Genomic DNA, 27,780 nt, shown 5'->3' on the forward strand with positions numbered 1-27,780 from the left:
AATAAAATAAGTTTGAAGCAGTAAATAAAAATAATTTATCGAATTTAACACTTTTTTTTTTCTTTCACTTTTTCTTTTCTTTTACTTTTCCTCTCTATTTTTTTTTCTCTTACATTTTCCTTCAAATTTTCCGAGAACTAAACATAGTGTTTAAGTATTAATTTTAACTATCATTAAAGTTTTGTTTAGAGGAGCTTTTAAAGATTAAAAGCCATATTAACTATTATTATTGTCCCTTTCTTGTAATAGTGAAGATAAAAATCAAGGAAAATTATCAAACTTCGAATTTTGACTATGATAGGTAAAGGATGATATTTGAGTTATTTGATAAAGATACAAATGTATAAAAAATAAATTTAATGAATAAAACTAACATACAAATATATAAGATTAAGATTATTATTATTATTTTTCGCAATGTTTCTAAAAATTACTTCTAATTTAGAAAGTATTTTTGAAGAAAAATTAAATATTTGACCAAATTTAGAAAATACTTTTAAAATTTTGAAAAATAACTTATATTACTTTTCGAAGAACCACTAGATTTATAATTCTCTTAAAAATGCTTGAAAAAAAAATACACTTCATTGCCAAACAAACTCTAATGTACAATGAGTTTAAATTAAAGTACAAAATAATAAAACTTGAAATATCCAAGTGACAATATATGAAATATAACTTGTTTTCTAAGCATAAAAAAAGTATGGTCATTTATGACAACGGTTTTCAAAAATAATTTTTTGTTCTCTTAAAACAAAAAAACATGTTTGGTAACCAAAACCTGTTTTTTGTTTTTTGTTTTTAAGAACAAAAAATATAGTGTTTTTAAGAACAAAAAATATAGTGTTTTCTAGGAACATCTTTTAGTTATTTTAAAAAATAAATATATAAGCATATAAAATGATTAAAAATAAAATACTGGATATAAAAATTATTTTTAAAACATATTTTAAAATATTAAAAATAAGTTAAAATATTTCAAGTTTTCAAACAAACTTTTGTTTTATAAAATATTAAAGAACAATTTGAAAAAAGTTGAAAACCTTTCTCAAAACTATTTTAAAAATAGTTACCAAATATGACCTATATTTTAATACTCATAATGTGGAAACTAAACTATGAGTGCGTTTAAAAGTGATTTTAAAAAACGTTTTTACTATTTCTAATACGTAAATGATACAAATTTTAAAATATTAAAAAGTTTGAAAAGACTCCCTAAAATTATTGTAAAACGGACTTTAATGTACCAAAGGGGAAAAACCATCAACCACTTAATTATAAACACCTATCCAACCTTGTGCCAAAAAGTAAACATTAAAAAAGTCTTTGATATAAGATAATGTTAAACATTAAAGTCTTCGATATAAGATAAGAAGGTTATAAAGAAATATATTGCAAATCTAAATATGATCATAAGAGCACTCAAACATAATTTTATTCCTGCTTTTTAAATTTTATTTAAAAAAAAAATCACCGAAGGTGGTTTTGGATTATAAAACAGACCATTTTCCATTCCCAAATCATCAAAAGGAAGCATTATATTGCTATATTAATGCCCAACCGCCACCCTTGTAAGGCCGTCTCCATCTCTAAGCTACAAGGAGAGTGACCGACCTTGATAACGCATCAAAAGAGTGAAGTGCCCAAAGAAGAGCCACACACCATACACGCCATTGCGTTCCGGGGGCTTCTTTCTTCGCTATCCTTCAATGGCGACGCTATCAGCATCGTCTTCGTCGATGCCCTTGTCCGTACTCTACTCCGCTCGAGGCTCCTCAAGTAAGCCAAAACCGCCGCGCGTTGTGGCCAGCTTCGGCGAGGTGGTCGGCAAGGACATGGAGTTCCTCAAGAAGCGAATTGGCAGAGGTGTTCAGTGGGCCAACGGAGCTCTTCGCATTCCTCAGCTTTCCAAATCCCTAGACCGTCTTCTCTGGCTACGAATGACCGAAGATCCTCTTGCCGCTTCCTTGCCTCCTCCTTCTTGGCCCCAACCTTCTTATCCAGGTCTGTGCTGGATTCTCTTCATCTCTCTTTTTGTATGTGTTATTTGCTTGTTTTGGAGATGGATTGCTTGAGGGTTCTTGGCGGGTTTAATGGTCGAGAACTAGGGAAACAGAAAGAAATGATTTTTGAAAATCTTTGTGTCTGGTGTTGATTGCTTTCCGGAAAGGGAAATGCTAATTTCAACTGAGCGAATTGTAGGAATTTCAGGTTAATTAAATGGAGGTTTTGTTTTCTTGTATGTAGTCTTTTATTTTCCAGCATCAGAAGGGGGGATTCAATCATTTACCTAGTTTATGTTCCATTTGTTGCTTTTGAGGGCGATTATGCAATATCAGAGAAGCTCGCGTGAGAATTTGTGAAAATTATCATGGTGTTGGTTGGTATTCCTTTGGTTGGAGGGAAAGTGTGGAAAAGCAAGAAATATTGGGGTTCGGCTTTATTTGCAATGCAAGAAAGTAAAACTTGGAATGAGATGAGCTGAATGCAAATACACAATTTTTTTCCCCATAACTTAAGGGTCCAAATAGAAAATAACCTACTCGACAAATCCTAAAATTTGAAGTAGTAAGTAAAGATTGAATTTATCTGAAAAGCACTCAGAGACATTATTTCAGAGACATTATTTCTTACCCCTTAGAACAATTTTAAAGGTGGAATGGGCATCACCTCTTCAATAGACCTGTAACTTGCATAGTTGAAATTGCCATATAGTTTTAACTATGAGTAGCCAAGTATGGACGAACTCTATCAGACTTTTAGTTTCATTTCTCATTTATTGGATTTTAATTTGGAGAAAACATTTATAGGTGGTTTCTTTTATTTAATCATTTTTATTTTCCTTTCCCCCTTATTTCCAAGGACCAAATAGAATCACAATATTTATTTAGGGGAGGGGAATCCATGTGACCTCCCTACAGCAAAGAAAGATATAGTGACAATACTTTAAAGCTTATCATTGTTCACTAGTAGTCCTTTCTTCAATTGTATTTTATGCACACATAGATATGACTCTTGTGTTATTTTTAAAAAATGATTGAGCAATTGAGGCAAATTTTGGTGGTTGCCTAAGGGAATGATATGCCAGCAGAACTGGGAAATTGGCTTCATGGATTTGGAAAGTTAGTGCAAAAAAGATACCTTTGTGTGTTTCAAGAGTGTGTGTGCATTCATACATATATAAACCACCTCCTAAACAGAGTGTAGAGCTTAAAGTATTGAAACAAACTTTGGTAGGAAATAAATTTTTGGTGGTTCCCTAAGTGAGTCATATACTAATAGAAGTAGGAAATTAGCATATGCCAATGGAAGTGGGAACTTGGGAGTGAGAGAGAGGGAGCTACCTTTATGCATCTTTATGTGGGTGTTGCCTTGTGCTTCTTTGTGTATGCTCTTGTGAATGGTGAAAATTTGATGCCCAAATGGAATATTTTAAATAAATAACTTTTAGGTTTATCTGAAATTGATTAATGAGTTTCAATTATGCCTTTTAGATTAACCTAGTGAGAATTGATAATTGTCCTAATAATCCAAGAAATATCCAATGACCCATTAACATCATATATATGTGGAAAATCAATTATGCCTTTTAGATTAACCTAGTGAGAATTGATAATTGTCCTAATAATCCAAGAAATATCCAATGACCCATTAACATCATATATACGTGGAAAATCAATTATGCCTTTTAGATTAACCTAGTGAGAATTGATACTTGTCCTAATAATCCAAGAAATATCCAATCACACATGAACATCATATATACGTGGAAAATCACCTATAGAGATTGTCACAATCTTTGTAGACGTAGAAACCATGAGTTCATCGATTATAGAAAAAATCTACTAAATCGGAGATAATCGTACACATTTTATTGGTCCAGATGCTTCTACCTACAAGTTTTATATCGAATATTATCTACATGAATTCTTCACATTTGCGACACTACACACCCTTGTGTTCTTTAGTTGATTACCTTAAAATCGTATTGATGCTCGACAACTAGGATCCATGATCTTTGCTTTTCCTTTCTAAAAGGGCTTTCAAGATTCTTCAAACACGATCTATAGTTTTGAGGGTTTTCAAAAGTAGGGCAGAACAATGGTGTCTTTTGATTTTAAGGGTTTTCTATTTCACACGCTCAAAAAGAGTTTTTAAAAGGGCTATTGATTAAAAGAGATAACATAATCATGTATTTGGAAGAATGACCTTTATCTTTTAAAAACATGAAAAATAACCTTTATCAAATTTTTTATCCCTATCTCACATCTAAGCACTTCTTTGAAGAAGAAAAATGTGGGGGTAAAAATGTCAAATTGAAGTTATACTTACAATTTTCAATAAATTGAGTTTATTTTTCCAAATATTCAGATTATTATATCCCTTTGGCACAAATACTTCTTTTTAAAGCCTTCTTATATGTAAACCCTAAGTCTTTAGTTGTATCTAATTAGGAAAAAAATATTTTGGAAAATTAGAAAATTTTTAACAATTTTTTTTTTTTTCAATTTTCTAGAGAAAATGCTTAAGGCACTTATATACCCTCTAGGGTAGTGCTTGAACATCCTCTTGGTAGATGTCATCCAAACTATTTTTCCTGTTTTGCATGCTTTTAACTGCTTAAATAACCAATGCACCCAAGTTATGTACAATGCAAGTGATGTAAGCATATATGCTCAAATAATCAATTAATGCATATGAGACAGGAAAAGGAAAACTAAGAAACATAGATAAATAAATTTATAAATGAATCTCAATGTGTTACATCATGTCATGCTTTTTAGGGCTCAATCCCAATAGATCCAACCAATCTACTTTTAATCAAAACCTCTCTTGTGAGGAAATACTAAGAGGAAACCCCTAATTAACATGGTCATACACCTTCTCAATGTCTAGTTTGTAAATCAAAATGCTATTAAGGCTCTTCAACCTTGAATCTATGGCTTTATTTGCAATAAGCATCACATTCAAAATTTATCCTCTACAAAAATTTTACATTGATCTCCTACCTTAATATCCTTTGAGCTCTAAAAATTCCAAAGAACCTTGTAGTGAAGATCCACTAATTGATCAAGCCAAGCTACTTCTAGCCAAAACCTCTTTTGTCAAGAACTGTTATTAGGAAACCCTAATTAATATGGTCGTATGCTTTTGTGAATAGTGAATGAAGGTTTCATTTCTCACAACTAGAGGGAAATTGGCTCCTTGGATGGATGGGGAGGGGAGCAGGGAGGGAGGGATGGAAGGAAATTGGCTCCCTGGATGGATGGGGAGGGAGGGAGGGAGATAGAGAAGTTTACACTTAGAAAGTTAGCTCTTTGTGTGTGCTCTTGAAAATAGTAAATGAAGGTTCCATTTCTTGCAACGAGTGGGAAATTGGTTCCCTGGACGTGTTGGTGGGGGGCGGGGGGGGGGGGGAGAGAGAGAGATCTGTATGTGCTCTTGCAGACAGTGAATGAATGTTTTATGTAAACCACAACTTCAATAAAGTGTAAGATTTGAAGTATGAAGGTTTGCAAACACACTTATAAACCTTCTAGCTAAACTTGTGAAAAATATGAATGTGGTAAATATGTGAGAACAGAAAGGTGTAAGGTTGGTCAATCCCAAATGTGTTCTTTGACTATGTGGAATACTCTCCAGCCCTGGAGGCGTGGACCATGATTATCTTCAACAATTAAGAAAATCTTAATACTAAATTAGTGGAGAAAGCATTCGTCATTAATGTGAACTTGCAGTTAATGACATTTGATTTGGATGTGATTAAAAATACTGAGAGCATTATGACTAGAGATAATGAACCTAGGACAGGATTTGAGTGAAAATTATGTCTGGGCCAAGTTAAATTGCCTCTTTAGGCATTTTAGGCCTGTGATGGAATATATAATACCAATTTACCATTTAGGACCATGCCCAAATAAACTTATGGTGCCACACAAGCTCACACATATATCTTTTTCTAAGGTTGGGGAATGCAGACCAAATCATCTTGACTTGTTTCAGTCATCTTCCTTTTTCTTGTACTGATATTGCAATATTTCATTTCTGACAGGACTGTCTGGTGTTGACTTGTTCATGGCTGATCTCAAAGCCTTGGAGACATACGCTAGTTATTTCTATCATCTGTCTAAGCTATGGTCTAAGCCACTTCCTGAAGTCTATGATCCACAAGAAGTTGCTGACTACTTCAATCGCAGGCCTCACATAGTGGCCCTTCGGCTTCTTGAGGTAGTAAAAATTCAATAATGGGCATGAACATAATGGTGTATTTGTTTGCTTGTCCCTAGTAAAATCTGTGAGTTCCAAAGATCCAATCTCATTTCTCCTTGTTTTGAGTGAGGATCCATCTTCTGTCAAATATACAATCCCTTACTTTAGGTAATAGTCCTTAGGAATTTTTCCAAAATTTTCTGGGAAAAAAATTTCTTTAAAGCTCCATTTGTTTTTTATGGATAATTTATGCTGTAGCTCAGGAAAAGGTTACCATGTTTCTCTAGTGAGGTTTGGGAAAAGAATTTCCTTATGCCATAAATTTATTTTTTCTTGGGTAATAGTCCCTAGGATTTTTTCCAAAATTTTCTGGGAAAAAAGTTCCTTTAAAGCTCCATTTGTTTTTGATGGATAATTTATGCTGTAGCTCAGGAAAAGGTTACCATGTTTCTTTAGTGAGGTTTGGGAAAAGAATTTCTTTATGCCATAAATTTATTTTTTCTTGGAATAAATGTTATTTGAATATATTTGCTCTAAAACTAACGATGAGTAGTGGGGTCTTGAGCTAAACCTAGGAAATCTTAAGTGCCAGAATGCCTTTCATAACCTTGTAGCCATTATTCTTGTAATAATTCCAACTAAAATGACTTCTTACCTTATCACAATTCCATCTGGAAGGTACAGGTTAGTCCTACAGCACTGCCATATACAACGTAGCTAGCATAACTAGCAACCTTGCAGGAGCAACTTACAATTTGTTGTGATCCCAAAGGATGGGTTAATAATCTCTTGCCGATAATCATCTCTGCTGAATAGAAACATTAAGGTAGAAACTCATACAAGATGAGCACTAAAAAAAAAGAGATCATATGAACCTTGTAGGAAGCTTTTTGACAAAACGTATCACTACCTGGTAATAAAGATTGTATGGAAATTTTCTTTTCCAGATAATTTTAATTCCAAAACCTGGTAATGTTAGGAACGTTATACCTTAGCTCAAATGGCAGTATTTTATGTTCTTTAACTTTGATTTGGAGTCTGGATAACCTAACTAAAGGCCACATTAGTTACCCTTTCAAGAAAGTTGCCTTCCTTGAGTGTTTGTAATTTTAATGTCATGGCATGTATGTGCACATAGGATACACAAGGCATTCTTCTGGTTGATAGCATCAACTCTTGATAGCCACACTTGGGAGGTATCTTATGCTTTCTTTTAACTAAATGGAAGACTGTTCTTCTGTTTAAAACATTCTCTTGGGTTGTTGAGCCAATTTGAGATAAATGATAATGGAGTATGTTAAATTGTATGAACTGATTTTAGACTGAGAGACAGTCTATTTGATGGGGACAGACCTGCCTGCTTTGTGCATGTTTTACAATGGACTTTCCCTGTTCTTATGGTCTTTCGATGCCATATTATTAATATGAAGTTGTTGTCTAGGCTTCTTTTGTAGAAGTACATTCTTATTAATTTAATAATATTATGTGTTGGAAGGTGTTTTCCTCCTTTGCTTTTGCTGCGATCAGAATTCGAACCTCTGGGATTACAATGTTCTACAGATCAAATATGGATAGGGATATCAATGGCAACATTTCTCCATACAATTTTGGAATGGTGCTAAAAGAAACTATGCTTAACCTTGGTCCCACTTTTATCAAAGGTTAGCAATATGATGTAGTTGAAATTTGCGTTCAAACATTCAATTTTTGGCTTTTGCTTTTGTAGTTGGAGCTTTTTATTTTTCTTGCATCCAATATTATTCTTTGAATTATCTGTCTGGGCCGTTTACCCTTTTCTGCAGTCACAAGATTACAAATATGCTAGTTACATGCCTTTGCTTGCTGATGCAGTTGGTCAGTCCATATCCACAAGACCAGACATCATTGGTCCAGAAATTTCCAAGGTTAGATGGTGGATATTTTTCTATTCTATTTTGCATTAATGCATTTATTGTCAGCTATGTTAAAATTTCTTCCTTCTAAGCAGGTACAACTTTGCAACTACAAGATGATTTTCAACTGGGCATGAATGGAACTTTAACATGCTCAAGTACTTTTGCTTTTGGTTATGCATGTGTGTATTTTTGTTTAAATGGCATGGACACTAAAAATACAATTATGTTAATGAGTTCCTCTTAGATACAAAATGTATTGTATATCCTCCTAGACTTGAATTATGGAGAATCTAATTGTTGCACTCTCTAAAGATTATCACATAATGAAATGCTATGATAAGTTTGCCTATTTTATTTTATTTTGAGTTATGATTGCAGGCGTTGTCTGGGCTGCATGATCAAATCCCTCCTTTTCCCAGGGATGTGGCTATGAAGATCATTGAAGAAGAGTTAGGTTCTCCTGTAGAAGCATTCTTTCGCTACATCTCTGAGGAACCTGTGGCCGCAGCGTCATTTGGTCAGGTGGATCTTTTCTTTACAATTAAGTTATGACTAAAAAGTAGGATTTGTTGATATCTATCCATGCATCTATATATATATTTATTACATGCTTTTACTGATTTGGAGGCTGTTCCTGGTGTTTTGTATGCCTCACATTTTAGGTCTACCGGGGGATTACTCTTGATGGTTCTAATGTTGCTGTGAAAGTTCAACGTCCCAATTTGCATCATGTGGTAGTGCGGGATATACATATTCTTCGCATTGGGGTTTGTACTGGTCTCAACCTATTCTTTGTCTCTCCATAATTAGTTGTTTGCTTTCTTTTAACTTGGTAATTAACTGTTTCAGCTGGGGCTAGTGCAAAAGATTGCAAAGAGAAAAAGTGATCCTCGTCTTTATGCCGATGAACTTGGGAAGGGCTTGTCCGGAGAGTTGGATTACACTTTAGAGGCTGCGAATGCCTCTGAGTTCCTGGTACTTGTTATGTTTTCCATTTGAGTTCCATTGCCTTTTTAATGTTAAGTGGATAACTGAAAAGGCCTCATGAAGAGCTACTAGAAACTTTTCCTGAGGGCTCAAACTTCCACTTCAGATAACATTTCCGTCACTCTGGAGGTTGGATTAAATTGCAGAAGTTTATGGAGTTAGAAACTAAAGTCATGCAAGATTTAACTTTTGAGCTTCATTTTCTTTTAAACTTTGGTTATTCTGATTGCAAACAATACATGGAAGATCATGAAAGCTTAGAATATTATCTTTTCCATGAACATTGACTACTGATGAAGAGATCATGGATAGGCCTTCCCATTACCATTCAATATTTTGTGACAGTTTCACCTTAAATTATTTTTGTAAATAGCATAAACATCTTGAAGTAATTTTAAGAATTAAGATGTAAATATTATCTATTTTTATTTACTTTAGCTCAATATCGGCTAATATAAATTGATTGTTTTAGTTGATGTAAAATTTTCTACAAAAGTGAGTAGCGGAGGTGATATTGGTTTTCAGTTAATGAAGTGGAATCTGGGGCTCTCTTCATATGCAAAGAGACAGGCTGATACCTGTTTATTCTTACTGCATAGTCAATTTCCAAGATTAAATGTTCCTGCTCCTCCTTAACTATTTGTTTCTGTACAGGAAACTCATTCCTCCTTTTCATTTATTCGTGTTCCAAAAGTTCTTCAACATCTAAGTCGAAAGAGAGTGCTAACTATGGAGTGGATGGTGGGTGAGAATCCAAGTGATTTAATTTCTGCATCTGCTGGAAACTCAGTTGCTCATGTCTCTGGATATTCAGAGAGGCAGCAAACTGATGCCAAACGACGGCTTCTTGATTTGGTGAGCAATAATGAATCTAAAATTTTCTTGTTAGTCCTGATGTGAATCCTACTAAGAAGTGCTCAGGTTGCTTAAACTGAAATTTAGATTTGACAGGTTAATGAATTTGAGATCCTTGGATTGGCAAAAAATATAGCAAGCTGAAGGCTCTACAAAGGGAGAGAGATGGTCAAAAAGAGATGGCAGTTTTGTAGTGAGAAAAGACCTAATGAATGATGTCTAACAGAAGATGGGCCTAGGTAGAATGGGACAGTGAAACAGGAGTTCAAGAGTCAACCCAAATATTTAGGACGAGGCTATATATATATATATATTGATAGATAAACACACAGAAAAAATATATTAAGAGAAAAAGGCGCCTAAAAGGCAACCCAAAGCATACAAGGAGGCTATATTGTTTAATGGTTCTATAAAATTTGCTTTTACGTTATTTTTTCCTGAAGAATTCTGTGATTCAGTGCTGTGTAATTGTGAATCTGTGATCTAGCCAAATATTAGACGTGCCTGACATACTTGCATATGCTTGTGCTTAATTATTCTAGGTGAACAAAGGAGTGGAGGCATCCCTAGTTCAACTCCTTGATACAGGCTTATTGCATGCTGATCCGCATCCTGGAAATTTGCGTTACATGCCTTCAGGGCAAATCGGGTAAATCATTTGATTCTTTTTCTTTATTGTACAAAACTATGTTTCTCTATGCTAAATGTGGTTATAGTTTGTTGTCAAAATATATTGGAAAATCTGTTTATGACACTCTCACCTTTGCTAGTGATTTTGTCCTAGGTTTTTGGATTTTGGTTTGCTTTGTCGGATGGAAAAGAAGCATCAATTTGCCATGCTTGCATCCATAGTGCATATTGTAAATGGGGATTGGCCGTCCCTTGTTCATGCGCTGACCGAAATGGACGTTATAAGAGCTGGAACCAATATTCAGCGTGTTACCATGGTACTGTATCGGCTCTCTAGTTTTTGATATATATGTTACATTAGTATTTTTCTGTTACTGAGCATTGGATTTTTAGCAGAAGGGTATGAATTTATGCACTACTTATGGTATACTATTATATGTTTTGTTAGATTTATAGGGTAGAGACCATTGTCTCCTCACGGACTGCAATTGTTAGAACTCACATTGTTTGAAGCTAAAAGTTGAGTTAAAATTTCAGGATCTGGAGGATGCCTTGGGAGAGGTAGAATTTAAAGATGGAATTCCTGATGTCAAGTTCAGTAAGGTAAGAATCTTATCTAGATGAGGCTACTAGTTTTTATTCTTATTTCTTGTCATGTGACGTGAGGCTTGAACCAATATTGTATATGGACACTCCACGGTTATTTGTGTGAACTTCCTTTAGCTATTGTCTTTTCTAGTCTGATGCATCTGACTGCTTTCAGCTTGGTGTGTTGCTGATTATTATAATAATTTTTTCTGAAGGTACTGGGTAAAATCTGGTCCATAGCCCTTAAATATCATTTTCGGATGCCACCATATTATACTCTAGTCCTGCGTTCTCTTGCTTCCTTGGAAGGTATAATATGCTACAGTCTTCAAATCCTCACAGTTCTATTTATTTTAAATTTTGAAAATCTGAAATTGCAAAGCTGTAATTGAGAATGATAATTTTTTTTATCTTCTCTGAATTGCCTGATGGATTTGTCTAGCTAACCCATACCATTGGATGATAGATAAAATCATCAGCAATGAAAAATGTGGGATTGCCAAAGACAACTGAGCAATCACATAATCTTTGGCCAATGGATTGTCTAATCAGCGTCTGTAGGCTAGCCCACATGTTTCTTTTGGTTTATGCACTCCAACCTTGCCATCTCATACATGTGTATGTTTGTGTATATATGTGTATACACTCATTTTTCTTTCATGTTCAATTGACCTAATGATTTTCTATGTACTTCAATTTACATTCAATGTTTTGTCATTTATTCTCAGGATTGGCAATAGCTGCAGACAAAAATTTTAAGACATTTGAAGCTGCATATCCTTATGTTGTTCAGAAGCTTCTCACTGATAATTCACCTGCCACAAGGAGAATTTTACATTCGGTATCAATGTTTAAGAATTGTAGGTTCTTTTGGTGATTTTTACTGGGTTGTATCATGTTATGATGTATTTGCTTTTGATCTCTGTTAACATGACTTACTGATAATTATACGTGGGGAAAAGAGAAGTAACATTCTTGATCTTCTTTGTGCTTGTTTGTCAGCTAATACTGCTACAGTGCCATACTTTAATACTCTATATTTCTAAAAATATTTCAGGAACATTCTTGAATTTATTTATTAGCAGTTCTTTGTTGTTTATTCACTTCATTTGCACCCATACAGGTGGTTCTAAACAGAAGGAAAGAATTCCAGTGGCAGAAGCTTTCTCTCTTCTTAAGAGTGGGTGCAACTAGGTATGCTAAATTGTGTTTTGCAAAATACTTGCAATTTTTTATTTTTTTTATTTTTTAACTGATTTAGATATCCATACTTATTAGTTATTATGCCCTGAAGGCTGAAGGTGGTTTTTTTTATAAAAAATAATAAGTGATACATGTTTTGAATTAATCTGCACTTTAATTGACTGTTTTTTTGTGACGTACATAATGTTTCTCGGTCAACTCTTAACATACCTGGCTTCTCATTTTTCACGATGTGCCAGTTACCAAGTCTTTAGACGAATAAAGAGACCCCTAGAAAACTCATTTCCTGTGTAAACCTTGTGTTTTCCTTTATTTGATCTCATAGAAGCTCTTTTCATTTTTCTAGGCAATCTTTTCAGATTTTTCTGTGATATAGGGTTTCAATGAGAATTGTTGTGCTAAAGGAGATAGTAGAAGATAAGTATTCTTGGAGGGATGGTAGCCCCACTTACATAGGACATGCACAAGAACACTTAAAGATTTTTTTGTAAATTATGAGGACCATAGTTTGGCTAAATATAAATATTGTCTTATGCATAAGCTCCAGAGACCAGAAGTATTTAATCTGCTAAATACAATTGCTTGTTGAGCTAGCATCAATTCTCTTTTCATTGACGCATGGTTTGGCTGGTCCTTTTAGTAGCCTCAGCTATTCTTTCTGATGGCTTGTAAATTTTGCATTTGTCTGTATTCATATTTATTACTTCTGATATTTATCTTCAGGAAAGGCTTGCAACAGCTGGTAGCACCCAATGGTGAAGCTCCACTCAATTATTCACCGGGTGGGGTCAATGGTACAGTTGATGTTGCAAACTTGGTCTTGAGGCTTTTACCATCCAAGGATGGTGTTGTGCTGAGAAGACTCTTAATGACTGCAGTAAGTGCCTCTGAGATGGACCTTCTTTCCTCAAATTTATTGCTGTTATTAGCCGTAGTCCCTTTTGGGTATTAGAAGTTCTACTGCACTGTATGATGATATATCATGCTCAAGTCTGCCCATGACAAGATGGTTGGTCTTATTAATGTTCAGTGAAGCTGTGAGAGATCAATTAAAAAACAAAGTGCTGATTTAAGAGGGTATTCTAATTAGTGAGTAGGCAGTAGTTTGTATTCCATTTCATTTGCATATAAATGATTGATTGGACTTTGAGGTAGCCTGTGTTCTTGTTACATGTGTCACCATGGATTAGGTCCTGAGGAAAATCAACCAGTCTATCAGCTGTGGAGTGTTTTCCTTTTATAGAAATAACTTCATTTTGGGGCTTAGTTCAGGCTATGATGATTTTGGCCTAGTGTGCAAACGGTATGCAACTCCATGATAACCAAGGGATTATAAATGGCAAGTGAATGAGCATTAATAAAAGAAAGAACCTGTGTGATATTTTGTAAATTTTGGAACTTGAAACTGATTATGCATTCAAATGAACAGGATGGGGCTTCGTTGATCCGAATGATGATTTCCAAGGAGGCAATTTTCTTCCGCCAACAACTTTGCAAAGCTATTGCTGATGTACTATACCAACGGATGCTTGAAGTTATTGGACAAGGCATTGCCATAACACAACATAGTTCCCAATGGAGATTGAGAAGTGGACCCAACAACAGAGATCTAAGTTCACTCTCCAGATCATCTGCACTTACTTATGATTATCAGTCTGTCCTCAGAGATCGACGGCTCAAAGTGATTTTCTTCAAGATAATCGACTCAGTAAGGAGAGACCCTGTGTTGACCCTGAGGTTCTGCTGGGCTTCTTTTATCATGTTCATGACAGCTTCTGCTTTGGCATGCCATCGGATTTTAGTCTCACTGTCTGAAATCTACTTGGGCCCAGTATCACTTCCTTCCAAGCGAGTTGCAGTTAATGCTTGATGTTTTATCGACACCCTCCCAATAATCCCTTGTTTTAGAGCTAACCTTGGAAGAGAAGACTGACATGAGAAATGACAATCCAGAGTTCAGTTGGATTATTAGGTCTCATGGCTGGTAATATCCACCTTGGTACTTCCATGATGGCCCGGATCCAAGGTCACTGTTGATCCTTTGCTTGTCTACATCCTTTCAAGGCTGCAAAATTTAGGCCATGTTAACTGTGATATTGCGAATTGTGAGGGATAACCATAAAAAAGACATAAATATTGAGATCTGTACAAAGTTACGGTTATAGAAATAGCTGTTGTTATACTCCAATACGTCATGTTAGTAATATATTTGTCCAGTTGTTTATGACTGGATTCCTTTGTGTTGATCATCCGAATTAACCAAGTATTTAGCACGTTTTGGCATTGCTTTGCAGGTAAGAATGGTTTATTTGTATAACAGCCCATCCCACAATTCACTGGGAAAGAAACCAAGTCCAAACGCCCTCGACCAAATTAGCGTTGCTTGCATTTTCCTCAACAAGGCTTAAAAGAAGAGAAACTATACTAGGAGAATCTGTCATTCTCCTCTCTTCATAAGCAAATAGGGAATGCGGAAGACGTCAAAGGAATCAATCCTACTGCTCGATTGGCATACACAGATCATCCCTAATGCCAGGAAGGAAAAGGAAAAGGAAATGGAAAAGGGTAAGAAGCAAACTATCAGGCCAAACCAACAGCACCAAGACAACCCCACTACACCCTCTAAATAAAGCAAAATAGGTAAAGACCCCACTCAAACCCATCAATGAAATCAAAGAATGGATAAGTGACCTTTCCGTATAGGCTCCTTATATCGATAAAACAGACACTTGGACCCTTTGTTGTTTTTTGTCATGTCTATAGATTGGTTTTTAAGTTAAGTTTATTTTTAAATAATTTTTTTTTAAAAAAATTAAAATGTAAATGACATTTACACACCCACTTTAAATTGTCATCCTTTTAGATAAAAAAGAAAAAGAAAAAAAAAACCCTTCCTCCCAAGGCAAACTCTAATTGTTCTACTCTTTCCACCCTTTTCAAGTATAATGTTAATAGGTTAAAAAAAAACGTGATCAATCATATTACGTGACATATATGTTTAGCTTATTTTACTGTGTGTTAAGTCTAGTTTCATTATCTGATATTTTTATCTCATTCTCTTATATTTTTATTTCATTATTTATATTGAATTTTAGAATTCGTTTTATTATAATTTTAAAAAACGTTTCTAAATTTTATAATATTTAAAAATTTTTATCTTTTAAATATTATAAGAAACATTAACACTTCTTAAAATTATTAATAGGACTTACTTTTATATATCTATAATTTAGTGATTATTTATGACATTTGAAAATTCCCAAATACAAGACAAAACGTGAATGGAATCATGCAAGCAAATGACATGACATTTGAAGGTAAAAATTGATTAAACCTCTACCCCCCCATTCAGTGTGCTGAAAATGACATAAATACACAAATAAAACGAAAATGAAGTCAATTTTCCTCACCATAGCAAAATCCGGTACTGAAAATGACGAAATTGAAAAAGAAGTTTGATTTTCCTTCAATCAGTTTTCATTCGCTTGCCCAAGAATTCGACGGTGCCACCAAAAACGGTAATAATGATAAATAGATAATAATATTTTCCCTAGGCGACTGGCGTGAAATCCCACATGGTCTACAATATAACGCAGTGGCTCGCGAGGTACCGAATCACTCGTTCATTGGCAAGACTCGGTGAAAATCAGAATCCAGCCTCGGAATCAGATCTTTCCAAGCCAAATCCACGGCCACCATTTCAAATTTTCCGTCATGAGTTCTTCGGCGCTTTCAGGAGTGAGTCTTCTCTCTCTCTTCCTCTCTCTCTCTCACACGCACACATATCTAATTCTCACTTCTCCGTTTGTTTTCCTTGAAAGCATGGGAAAAAGAAATGGAAATCAGCAATTCTGAATTCTAATTGTACTGATTTTTGGATTAATTTAGCTCAGGCTTTTCGATTCCGAAACAATGTCTAGTTGTTCTTCTGTTTTTGGTTTTATTTTTATCTGTTTAATTCGCGAACAATTTTTTATACATTTTAAGTGAAATTTGCAACGAAGAGAGGGCAAAGCAGATCGATGAATCTGTCTTGGCAAAGAGAACAAATTTTATTTGATCTATCAGCGAGAGGGTGCTCGAAAGGATTGATGGATGCTTAGGGGTGTGGTTAAGATATCTCAGATCATATTGGTTGAAATTTAGCTTGATTTGGATAAATTAGTTTAGATCTCTTTTTCCGATCTCTTTCTGTAGATATGTAACTTGAATGATTTGGATTTAGCTTGATTTGAAGCTTGTAATTGGTAGGGCACAGGCAATTTTTCCGGATTTACGCGGCTGTGCAAGGGCCTTGCTGTGGTAATTGTTGGTGGCCATGTTGTGGTGCAATTTTTCCCTTCAGCCGTTGCTTATCTAGCCCTTATTCCTGCTAGGTATTTTTATCTTCAAATCACATTATAAATCGTACTCTCTCAATTAATTATAGCTCTTTTCATCAGATATAGCTTGTGCAATTTAAATTTCTTGCGCTGATTGTGTTGGCATTATATAGAAAGAAAAGCTTGAATGTGTCTTAATGTGAATAACTATGCAGTCCCTACCCAATGTGTCAATGGCTTTGCTTTCACAAGCTTCAAGTGTAGAACAGTTTTGTAATTATCTTATATTGACAATTAATGCAGACTATATTGGCTGTGTTGGGTTGTTCTATATCTCAGTGAAACTTGTTTCCTTTGTTATGTTAAATTATCTATTCCTATTTAAATGCAAGGGTTGGACAGTTTGGCTGTTCAGTGTACCATTGGATTTTGGAATTGTATATACATGCCCTAGGCCTCAAATCCACAAAGAAAATCTGGGAAGATATTACTTTATGAATAAGATAAGTCCTTTAAGAAGAAGTTGTGAAGGGAAAAGAGTCCGTCGTTCGACTGAAACTGAGATCTGAGGAAAGAGTTACTGTATGGTTGTGGAATAACCTTTAGTACTTTAATTGGTGACCATGAAAATGATATCTTGGCGCTGTAATATAAATCTCCTTCTGGAAAAAGAGAAAAAAGGGGTTTTGGATTCAAATTGGCTAGATGAGACATCCGGTGCAAATAAAGGAACTGATCTAGCACACAGGCAATCAGGGAGATCCTCGGCATGGCTCCTGACTGATAGAACTATGCTGTCCTCAGAAATCACAGAATACAGTTGGACTCCCCTCTTAGATCTTTGGTTTGTTTATTGATGATTTTGGACTTGATCACACAACTTGCAAGGCCATTATAACTGGCCTATCACAGTTTGTTGTTAACATCGTTATGTTTCAACAACATACATGAAGCAGATTTGTCAATATTTATTGGTAATAGGATAATTTTTCAACAACACACGTGTCTTCACGTGGCTGGGAAGATTCTCTCATATTTCTTGGGGCTGATCAGTGATTTTGCTTGTTTGGTTCCTCTCCTGATGCAAGTACCTTGTCTCCTTCTCATAGTATAATGAAAATGATCACCTTTGATTTATGATAGATTCTCTATAGTTCTCTTGAAAATATCACTAGAGAATAATAGATTGATTTGTGAATCCTTAGATCAATTGACATATAGGATCAAGGTTTTTTTACTCCCTGTTTTGTTATTTTTTATTTCTTTTCCTTTTAATAAAAAAGCTTACTTGTCAACTGAAACTCATAAGTGATGGGTAGCATTCCATTTTCATGTGTGATGCAGCTGTTTACTACTTGTCTTGCATGGCAGGCTTGGGCATTTTCCTTTCTTTCTTCACCCCAACTGTGTGTGTATCTTGATTATGTAATGAAGAAACAGCTCTCTAACTGCAAAGTGAGACATTACCAGATGATTTGCCATATATGGTCAAAGACCTGGATTGGTTTTTGGATGCAAAAATATTTGATCTATTTCTATCTCTTTCAGGAAAGGCAAATTGAGTGTCATGCACGATGCTTTGGATATGCAAGGTTTATATAATGACCTAAAATGTCCCTTAAATTTGTTTGTAGGACAATACCTTTCGCTTGGAATCTAATAACATCCGGTTACATCGAACAAACCATATATGGGGTACAACAACTTCTACTGTAAACTTTGCAACTCTATTTTTACCCTTGTTATTTTTCCTGAAATGCTTTTGCTTCTACTTCATAAAGTTGTTCTGATGGTCAAACTTGTTTTCCAGACGGTGGTCAGCACAGTTGGTCTTCTTTTTTTGGGAAAGCTGCTTGAACCCATATGGGGCACTAGAGAATTCTTGAAGTTCATCTTTGTAGTTAACTTTCTAACTTCTGTGTGCGTTTTCATCACAGCTATCGCCTTGTACTATATAACAAGGCAGGAAAATTACCTGTAAGTATTCCTGGTAGCTTATGTATCCTGGAAACAATTGCTTTGTTTTTTTTAATGCTTATACTATTTTGCTACAATTGTTTCCTACTTTTGTGATTAATTTTCCCCCAACAACTTTCCTATAGTTTAGAGTCCCATTTGGTGGCTGAGGAGGAAAAAAGAGAAGAGTGAGAGTCTTGTATCTTTTCTTTTCTTTTACATAGTTATTGGCAACCAATGATGCATAAAAGAAAAACATTGTCTGTTAAAATAAAAGAAAAGTAGAAATAAAAGAAAAACATTTAAGGGAAATTCTATGCATCTAGATAAAGGAAAAAAATTCAAGATACATGATTTGAATTAGTTGGCAAACCATCCTGTAATCACCTCTCCATGGTAGCACTGGATTGAAATGTAGCTCACTTGACTAGGATTTTGCTGTGTTTCATTCCATTTCAATGTGTGGGCCCCCTTCATTTATGCATTTAGATTTTAGCCATTGTGTTTGATGATTCAAGTGCACAAATGAGGGAACATACACTTTGTAATTGTCTGAAAGCTGGTTAGGCCTAATGGACCATTTTCAGGTCATGTGCACCATGTGGCAAGATAATCAAGTAATTCAAGTTATGCATCTAGAAATATTTTGTCATGAATGCTAGCATTTTCCTATAGTTTAGATTGAACTGTCATGATGCCAGACCCTCCCATCAATCTGCATATTTTCCTATTTGGATGTTTATGTTGTGTCTACTTCTTGTATCTTGTTCAATAGTTTTTGACCCTGCAATAGATGAGCATCAACTGGGATGCCTAACCTTTATTCATTCCTTTTTGGTAGTTATATGCCTCTTTCTGGCTTCCACGGAGTCCTTTCAGGTTTCCTAGTTGGCATAAAGCAAATCATCCCTGATCAAGAGCTTTCCTTATTTTCCCTCTTGAAAATAAGAGCAAGGGTAAGAAGCTATTAGAAATAATCTGCTTGATTGTATATCATGCTTTCAGATAATAACATCTGTTATAAATTTCAGTGAAGTATGGATATATTTCTGATGCCCCCTCTTCCACCATTTCTGATGCCATGTAGTGGTTGCCGTCTCTTATGCTATTGCTATCCATTGCAATAAGTTTCTTTACAACAGAGTCAGCAGCATACCTTCCAGCCTTAATATTTGGGACATACATGGGCTGGATTTACCTCAGATACCTACAGAGAAAACCAGAAACAAGACTTAAGGGTGACCCAAGTGATGAGTTTGCATTCTCTACATTTTTCCCTGAATTTCTAAGGTAATCTAGTGTTTCTTGTGAAATAATAATTTTGAAAAGTGATGCTGCTGTTGCTTTCTCTTCTTCTGACGCTGTTTCTTGATGGTTGACATGCAGACCAGTGATTGATCCCATTGGATCAGTATTTGGACGATTATGTTGTGGAAGATTTGAAATTTCTGATGAGGATAGGGGTCACACCTTGGGAGGTGCCCCATTGCCTGGCTCTGATCCCATTGAAGCATCTAGAAGAAGGTATTAGTTCGTAGTTTTCCACTTCTATATTTACAAGTCATATTGCATGTAAAAAGCAGTGCAATTTTTTTTTTCTAATATAGGATGCAAATATCATCAAAATTTTCATGTTAGAACTTAGAACACATTTTTTTTAATCTGTAGAAGACAAGCTTGATCATCTACCTTTTTTCTTCCACATAGAATTCTTTAAGTAGTATGAAAAAAAAAATAAAAAGAAAAAGGGAAAATGAAAGCTGCTTTTTAACCATTCTCACATGGTGGTGCTAATGCTTCTATTCATGTAAGACAATTTTTATTTAAACTTTCATGCAAAAGAATGCAATGGGTCTTAGTTTTAGTAGGAGGAAAAATGAAAAACCAATATTTCATGTGGTAGTGATGAGGTTATTAACTGCGTATAATATATGGTACATTTTGTCGAATTGCAGAGAAAGAGGTGCTCGAGCACTGGAAGAAAGGTTAGCAGTTGAGAGGTTGACTGCTGGAGAGAGCGCAAAAGAATCAGGAAGAGATGCTGTAGAGGATGTTTAGAATCTTTGGAAACTTTACTTTCAAAAGTGTATGCCTTAGCTACTCAGAGAGGTTGTGTAATAGCTGGAGATGCTTCTTTTTTGGGTTACGGAATATGGTTTTGTCATGCAATTAGCCTGCTATTATGATCCTCTTGGTACAACATATTGCCTTTTTTTCCGTTAAAAAATATAGAAACTCATCCGGAAGTGCCCCACAAATGTGTCAACAGTCAGAACAGCACCTTGTTCTCCTCAAATGTTAAGGGATCATTTGTCTTACATATATGTGATGAACATATCCCTAGAAAGCCTAAAGGGATTTAAAGCATACTTAATGACACATTTCCATTCTTATCTAGTCAGGTACTCATGAGTGAAACTCTCAATCCCAAACTGAAATGAATTTCCAGGTGCCCAAACAGGCTGGCAGGCTGTAGGTATTTGCCTCGTTGTGAAACTTCCAGGCCATATTCCATGAAAAGGAGGCGTTGCTACTTTGCCGCGGCCAAGTACCATCATAATCGAATACCAAGATGGGCACATCCTGAAGTAAGCTAAAAAAGAAGTGGTTCTTCGAAATGGAATTGTTGAGGGGTGCATTGGCTTATGGCTTACTCTTTCCTATTCCAAAGGCAAAACTGCATAATTTATTTCAACTGCTGTTTTTGTTGTGCCCTATGTGAATTCATTAATCAAACTGACAAAACAACAGGGTTTGGTTCCTCAGAGAAGAGTGAAAAAGGAAAAGAAGTAATGTTTGAAACTTTTTTTTTTTCTCTTTTCCTTGATTTCCTGGGCAGTATATAAAGATTTTTATCTTTTTTCCCTAGAAGTTGCTGCATTATAATGATTCCTCCATTGATTTCTTTATTCAATTCAACGAACAATGAATTGGCTGCTATGATAAATCAAAAAATTTTGGGCGTCTCGTTCCCAGCCGAGGAGCAGCGTTCGCCAAAACGATAGCGTTCCTTTTTCGCCTATGCCGTGTAAAGTTTAGCCACGTCACGGTACACCAGGCAGTCTCCAGGCAAAAGTGCATAAGCCAAAATACCCAAATTACCCTTCATTTGGCATACTAGCATCGACCTGATTGGCCCAATGGTATGGGTAGAATAGTAAAAGCGGCCTTGAGGTGCACAATTTTATGTAATTTTAGTTTCACGAATCCCTATATAAATTGGGGTAATTCTTTGTTCTTTCTCCACATGAGGCATTTGCAATCCTCTTTGCGAAATTGCGATCGCTCTCTACTCCCCGTAGATCGTCAGGCCGGCCGGAGTCAACGTGTCCTCGACGGCCACGGCCAAGGTATGGTTTCCGCTATAATCTGCCTTCCTCATATCATTATATGTTAATCAATGTACTATATTCACATGATCTTTCATAGTTTTCTCTTTTTTCTTTATTTAATCGGTCCAGTTTTTCTCTTTTTCTTAATTTAATCGGTTCAGTTTTTTTATTTTTCTTAATTTTGTTAAATTATTATTACTGATTAATCTTTAATTATTTGCGTTTCTGTTTGAATTTCATTATCAGTCTGTATTCTTCTAAAATTTGTGTTGGCAAGGGATTTATCAATAATTTGATTTGGATACAAAAAGTGTTCTTTTTTTTTTGGAAGAGGTATATTTGGAAATACTTTGGTTGATCTTGTTGTTATAATTATTATTTGTTTTAACTTATTGTTATGATCCTTCTTCTTAATATTATTATTATTATTATTATTTTTGTTGTTAGCGTGGTTATGATTTTTATTTTTATTTTCCTTTTGTTTGTGATAGCAAAATAGTGGCTTTTAGGAGTGATATTACTTGTCTCATAGTTTGATTGCATTTTCTTTAAATTTAATGAGTTTAATTAAGAAATTTTGATGCATTTTCTTATGTATCTTATGTAACTGATAAAAAAAAAAAAGATACAGAAGATGCTGTGCTCTGTAATTTAAAGCATTCTATAAATTTATTTTATTTTGTGTATTATCTAACTTGACTATCCTGTAAATCAGTCCAAAATTTTCAAATTCACAATAGCTATCGGATTACAGCACTTAATCTAAGTTATGGACTCATGATCAATTTTTAATTTCCACCTTTCCTAATGCATTTGGCAAGTAACATCTTTTTGGGTTGAGTTATTATTGGAACTCTAATGAAAAATAAAGGGATTCAACCATTGCAGAAAAAAAAAGGGTATGAGGATGAAGCCTGAGGAAACAATTCAAAAGCAAGTGATACTATTCAGTAATTTGAGATAGAGGGTTGGATTTTCTTTTTGTTGTTAACATTTGAAAGCTATATGTATTGTGAAAGAAGCTTTGTATTAGATAAAGAGATGGGAGAATATGCTTAAACATGCATGAGGAGGCCTATTTAATTACTGTCAAGCTATTGTCTTATTTTCTGTTCTTTGGGTGCTTCCTTGGTAATCCTGGGGGATGTTGGTTTTGGTGGTCTGTATAAAGAAGCAATGGGTTCCCTTGTTTTTGCTTTCCCTAGGCCTGTCGGTTTTGATGACTCTTAAAACTGGAGCTTCCAGCGCTGGAATGGGGCCTTGGAGGGGCAGTTAATTGAAGTTTGATGGAATTTTTCTTCAGTAAACTTTACACTCTGAAAGCTTGGTTTTCCTTGAATGAAATTTGCACTCTGACAGTAAGTTACTAAACTTCTGGTGGAGAGTTCTAGTTTGGGTTCTCAAATTGCACTTCCTATCCATTTTCTAGACAAATTTACTAATTTAATGGACCACACAGGCTGTTTTTCAGGATATCTTTGAATATTTTAAAATTGTTATCGATTGATATTATTATTTGTGAAACATATTTCTTGTACATTAATTTATGTGGATAAATTTTCAATAAAGCAGTTTGTTACTATAAATTATTTTTTATTGAGCTAGAGTGGAGGGGATGATCGTTATAGATGATCATAGCTGGTGGGCGTTTTCTATGAAGCAATCTATTGACACAATAATTTAATCTTGGAAGCTGTTACAGTGTTTTGTATAAAAAATGAAAATGTATGGACAATATTTTCATGCTTATGTAATGTTCACCAGAGGAATGTGAATGAGTCCATCATCCTATTTCTTATTGTGGGTTGTCTTTTTCCATGTTCATTTTTCAAATTCTTCTAAGTATTATCTAGTTTTTCTTTTGGAGGTTTTCTTATGTGGGGTCTTATCGCTATCAGATTACAGAGCCTTGCAGGGAAGATTGTTATAAAATGAACTTGGTTAGCCTCCCTTTGGTGAATTGGGGGATATAGGAACAAGATAGGCATACAAGGATCTTTGAGGATGAGAATGAGAGTGCTGGTTCTACAAAGAAAGAGTTGACTTTGTTGTCATCATTTGATATCTGATTTCATAAGTCTTACCTGAAATAAAGTTGTCCTTTATCTTAAGAGATTGAAAGGCTGCTGCTTTGCCTAACCCTCATTATTGTCCTTCTATTTGATCTTGGCTGCCTCCTCTTAAGGACCTTCTCAATCATTCTTCATAGGAGGGTTTTATGTTGTGTGCGCTGGGTTCATGGGGGGAACTCAGGCATTTGGGCATAAGAGTTTTCCTGAGAGATCCAGGAAGAAAGATCAGTTTCACCCCCTTCGAAGCCTTAGTGTGGGACAAGCTGATCGTGTAAAGATTAAACTCTTGTATTGGTTTGAGAAAAGCTGGAAGGTCAGATTTCTTTATTTCTCTACTTGTTTATTTTTTCTCTTTTTTTAATTGTTATTAAGGCAGTGTCACAGAATGGGGAAGCAAGTTAGAGAATGCACAGTTCGTGCTTGGAAGTTCTCCAATCTTTGGAATGAAGTAATCGATCTCTTAAATAGCCTTAGTTTTTGCTTTTCTTTTTTTTTTTTTTTTTGGGGATCTGAAGTTTCTTATTCAGAGATCGAATTCCTTGCAAAATATTGTACTTTGACCCGTTTAATAATTTCTGTGTACTCTCTCTCTCTCTCCACAACACCCCTCCATCTTTTTTTTTTGATGGGTAAACACAGAAGAGAATATATTAATTAGAAAAAGGAAGCGAGGGCAACCCAAGGCATACAAGAAGTATACAGTAGGTGCAAAAAAGGCTAAAAAGAGCAAAACAGGAGGGAAAACAAAAGCCTCACCCGCCCTCACCTAGAGCCCAACCAATCAAAAAAGTCGATTAAAGATAAAGGGCCAGCATCTATATACGACTTTGTCCAAGACCATAAACTACACACAAAAGAATACTTCAACCTATGCATTGAAAACTCTTCATTGTTGAACGCTATCCTATTTCTTTCTTTCCACCCCACCCCCCTTCTCCTAACCTTTTTTGTTTTCCAGTATGAATATTGAATCTTATAAAAAGAAAAACTGTCTACAGCATGCTGGACACTTGAAGTAACTAAGACTCACAGGATCTAGTTAGATGTTATTAGGCTTTGTTCCTTTTAGTGAGTATGCAGGTTCAGCAGTGAAGATGTTTCTTCTCTGTGTTATGGCCTCACTATTGTTGTCATGTTGTAACTGAAAAAAAAAATGGAGGATCCCTTTTTTCTTTCAAGTGAGAGAAGCTGGTAGAATATCTGGTTCCCTTAGCCCATTTAGTCCTCTCTCTTAAAGACTTTTTATATCCATATAACATGCAGTTTAGACTGCTTGCTTAGTGCCTCAGGCAGTCCCTGTTCACTAAGTTCCCCACAGTTTATCCCCATATGTTTCATAGTTTTGACTCCTTATTGCTTTTTCATAGCACCACTTAGACAATTCACAGCTCAAATTCATTTTTCTTGGTAAGAGCATCCTTTTCATTTTGAGCAAGTATTTTGATATCTACATGGGAAAATCTTGATTTTCTAATTACTGATCAATCCCTCTAATTTCTGATTTCCTTTTTGTAGTCCTTAGGTAAGGTATTAATGGTATTGCAGGCACTATGTTGAACTTCCTGGTCCACAATACATGTGATTTTTCTTTCAGGATTCTGAATCCCCTTTAAGCTTACTGCCTCAGATCACCAGGTTATACCATCTCAGCCTTGGAAGGCAAAAAATTTAGATAGTGAAGTATTTCTCTTCTTTCTGACTGAATTATTTGTCTCATTCTTTTCACATACAATTTATTGTGTCCACGTTATCTTTTATACTCCATGGAGTTGAGGTTGGCTGAATGGTTTGTTGGGGTTTCTCCTTGTTTCCTTGCAGCAAGACGTTATTTTGAGGATAGCAATCTAGGAAAAGCATCTGTGGATTACGTGTTTTTCACCTGGACTGAACAGCCCTTAGATTTTTTTACTCTTATTGGTGTATTCCTCCTGAAGCTGCAAATGGCTGGTTGCTTGATGGACATTATTTCTTGATGAACTAACATCAGAAAAAAAAAAAAAATCAATTAATAATTTTCACAACTAGTAACCTACATACTGATGACTCTGCAGGACTGGTTTAGTAATTGAAACTGGTCATTTACAGCCAGCAGGGTCTTATGTAGTTTCTTTTGGAAAAGCAATTTTTTTTTTCCTTTTTTGGATAGGTCAAATAAAGATAAATTAAAAATGCCTAGCAAAAGGGGGCATAACCAAGCACACACAATGTATACAAGCACCACACCAGAGAACATTGGAAAAGAAAAAACTTGCTTAAAGTCTCCATGTCAAGTGATCTGGTTGACATATGTAAGTATCCAAAAACTTAATATATTTTCTGTGGGGTTGAGACCTTTTTTAATTTAATGGTTCACGGATTTCTTTAAATCATGGTGTCTCAATGTCATGCCTAGTATCTTTTCAATGTCTACAAAGACATGGATTTCCTTGTTCTCTTGTAGATTTAGCTGGTTTCCAAAATGCAGGCTCAGGTTGATGGTATGTCTTTCCAGCCTATGTATTTCTGCTTGAGATTTATTACCAGCATCATATATGGTTCATTTATAGTTTTCAAAAACTACTGGTGAGTGGCTAGTATAGGTTTAGCTGGTTTCCTTAATGCAGGTTCAGGGATGTTGATGGAATATATTTTCTGGCCTACAAATATCTTCTCTTTGAGAGATATATTCAAACATCATTTGGTTTGAAAGTCCTGTAGTTCCCCCAGCAAGTAAGGTGAGCGAGAATTTGTTTGCCAATCATCTTGTTCCTTTGACAAGTTTCCTTGGAGATTCATTTACTAATTCCATTTCTCCTTTTTCTTCCTATCAAAAATTTTTTTTGTCCTTTTTCTAACTGCCTTTTGTTATCCTTATCAAGTGACTTACTATAAGATTTTTCTTCATTTACTTCACAACCGAAAGAAAATTCTCATTAGCTTTACCTATCAAAAAAAAAATTCATTTATTTCATAGATCCTAATTTCTTCCTCTGAAGTTGCTACAGAGCTTTCAAATCAGGCTGAATCATTGAGGTTTAAGCAGTTACTTGTTTTTTTAACCTTAGCAGGTTCTTTCCTTTTTATTCTTTTTTTTTTTTTTTTGTTTAGGAATTCATTTGTTTATTTCTAGAAGGTACGAGTTAGTCACTAGCCATTTATAGGACACCCATGATTTGGCAGATAGCTATGCCTTCATTTCAGTGTTCATCTGAATTACAAAATGATATTGCATTGCAGGCACTTTGGTCTCTCTGAGCGACAGGAGAAAGGGTTTCCATTTCCAAAAACCTGTGTAATTATCAAGATTCATTGTATACAAACAGATGCAATTCTATTTTAGTAATCAGCCTTTGTGTTGAGAGAGAAAATTGTAGTGACTCCTAGAAGTTTCTTTATTGAAACTGAAGAAAAGTCATAGAATTTGTTGTTTACATTGAAATTCATAATGAAAATGGAGATTTTTTTTTTTGTAACTATTGTGTTTATCTTGCAAGGTGCCTTTTATTCCAAGGATGTTACATCCTCTGAAATAATCAAGGTAAATAGATGCGTACTATCTAGTACACCAAGTACTCTAGCCTTCCACTATTGAGAGAATGCAATGAGGATACAATCATATCATGGTTCTAGTGGTAAGGCCTAGATGGTATTTTTTTCCTTCCAAATAAAGTTTATTTAAGGCCTTGTACATCTTTTTCCCAAAAGCATCTCGTGTGCTTCTATGTATTCAAGGCAATCAATTGCTTGAGTC

The 27,780-nt window shown here is 35.0% G+C and overlaps 3 protein-coding genes and 1 long non-coding RNA gene across 5 annotated transcripts in view; all 4 read left to right on the plus strand.

The window, feature by feature from the left end:
• Positions 1-1,577: 1,577 nt before the first annotated feature.
• On the plus strand, positions 1,578-14,617 carry LOC117928710 (uncharacterized protein slr1919). The gene is made up of 16 exons (XM_034848700.1): positions 1,578-2,004; positions 6,053-6,228; positions 7,706-7,871; positions 8,062-8,114; positions 8,484-8,627; positions 8,768-8,872; positions 8,955-9,080; positions 9,747-9,947; positions 10,490-10,596; positions 10,732-10,894; positions 11,115-11,180; positions 11,381-11,474; positions 11,894-12,006; positions 12,289-12,359; positions 13,092-13,245; positions 13,798-14,617. The coding sequence occupies exons 1-16, from the start codon at positions 1,710-1,712 to the stop codon at positions 14,236-14,238; spliced, it is 2,475 nt and encodes an 824-aa protein (XP_034704591.1). The 5' UTR covers positions 1,578-1,709; the 3' UTR covers positions 14,239-14,617.
• Positions 14,618-15,952: 1,335 nt separating this feature from the next.
• LOC117929319 (rhomboid-like protein 19) lies at positions 15,953-21,010 on the plus strand. The gene is made up of 8 exons (XM_034849604.1): positions 15,953-16,106; positions 16,620-16,744; positions 18,325-18,385; positions 18,501-18,667; positions 19,488-19,602; positions 19,734-19,936; positions 20,033-20,170; positions 20,602-21,010. The coding sequence occupies exons 1-8, from the start codon at positions 16,083-16,085 to the stop codon at positions 20,702-20,704; spliced, it is 936 nt and encodes a 311-aa protein (XP_034705495.1). The 5' UTR covers positions 15,953-16,082; the 3' UTR covers positions 20,705-21,010.
• An 869-nt stretch (positions 21,011-21,879) lies between these two features.
• LOC117929350 overlaps positions 21,880-27,780 on the plus strand; it is a 43,714-nt gene continuing 37,813 nt past the window's right edge. Inside the window, exon 1 of the mRNA XM_034849641.1 lies at positions 21,880-21,996. The gene's annotated coding sequence lies outside the window, so the exon portion shown is untranslated. The remainder of the gene's footprint in view (positions 21,997-27,780) is intronic.
• LOC117929351 lies at positions 22,003-27,502 on the plus strand. 2 transcript variants are annotated; one of them, XR_004653742.1, is made up of 3 exons: positions 22,003-26,764; positions 27,035-27,097; positions 27,267-27,502. It is a non-coding gene; the product is annotated as an uncharacterized LOC117929351 (long non-coding RNA). The 2 variants fall into 2 exon arrangements; XR_004653741.1 differs by lacking the exon at positions 27,035-27,097 and having other exon boundaries at positions 22,345-26,764.

The sequence above is a fragment of the Vitis riparia genome, chromosome 13 (genome assembly GCF_004353265.1).
Source record: "Vitis riparia cultivar Riparia Gloire de Montpellier isolate 1030 chromosome 13, EGFV_Vit.rip_1.0, whole genome shotgun sequence".
In the NCBI taxonomy this organism is placed as follows: domain Eukaryota; kingdom Viridiplantae; phylum Streptophyta; class Magnoliopsida; order Vitales; family Vitaceae; genus Vitis; species Vitis riparia.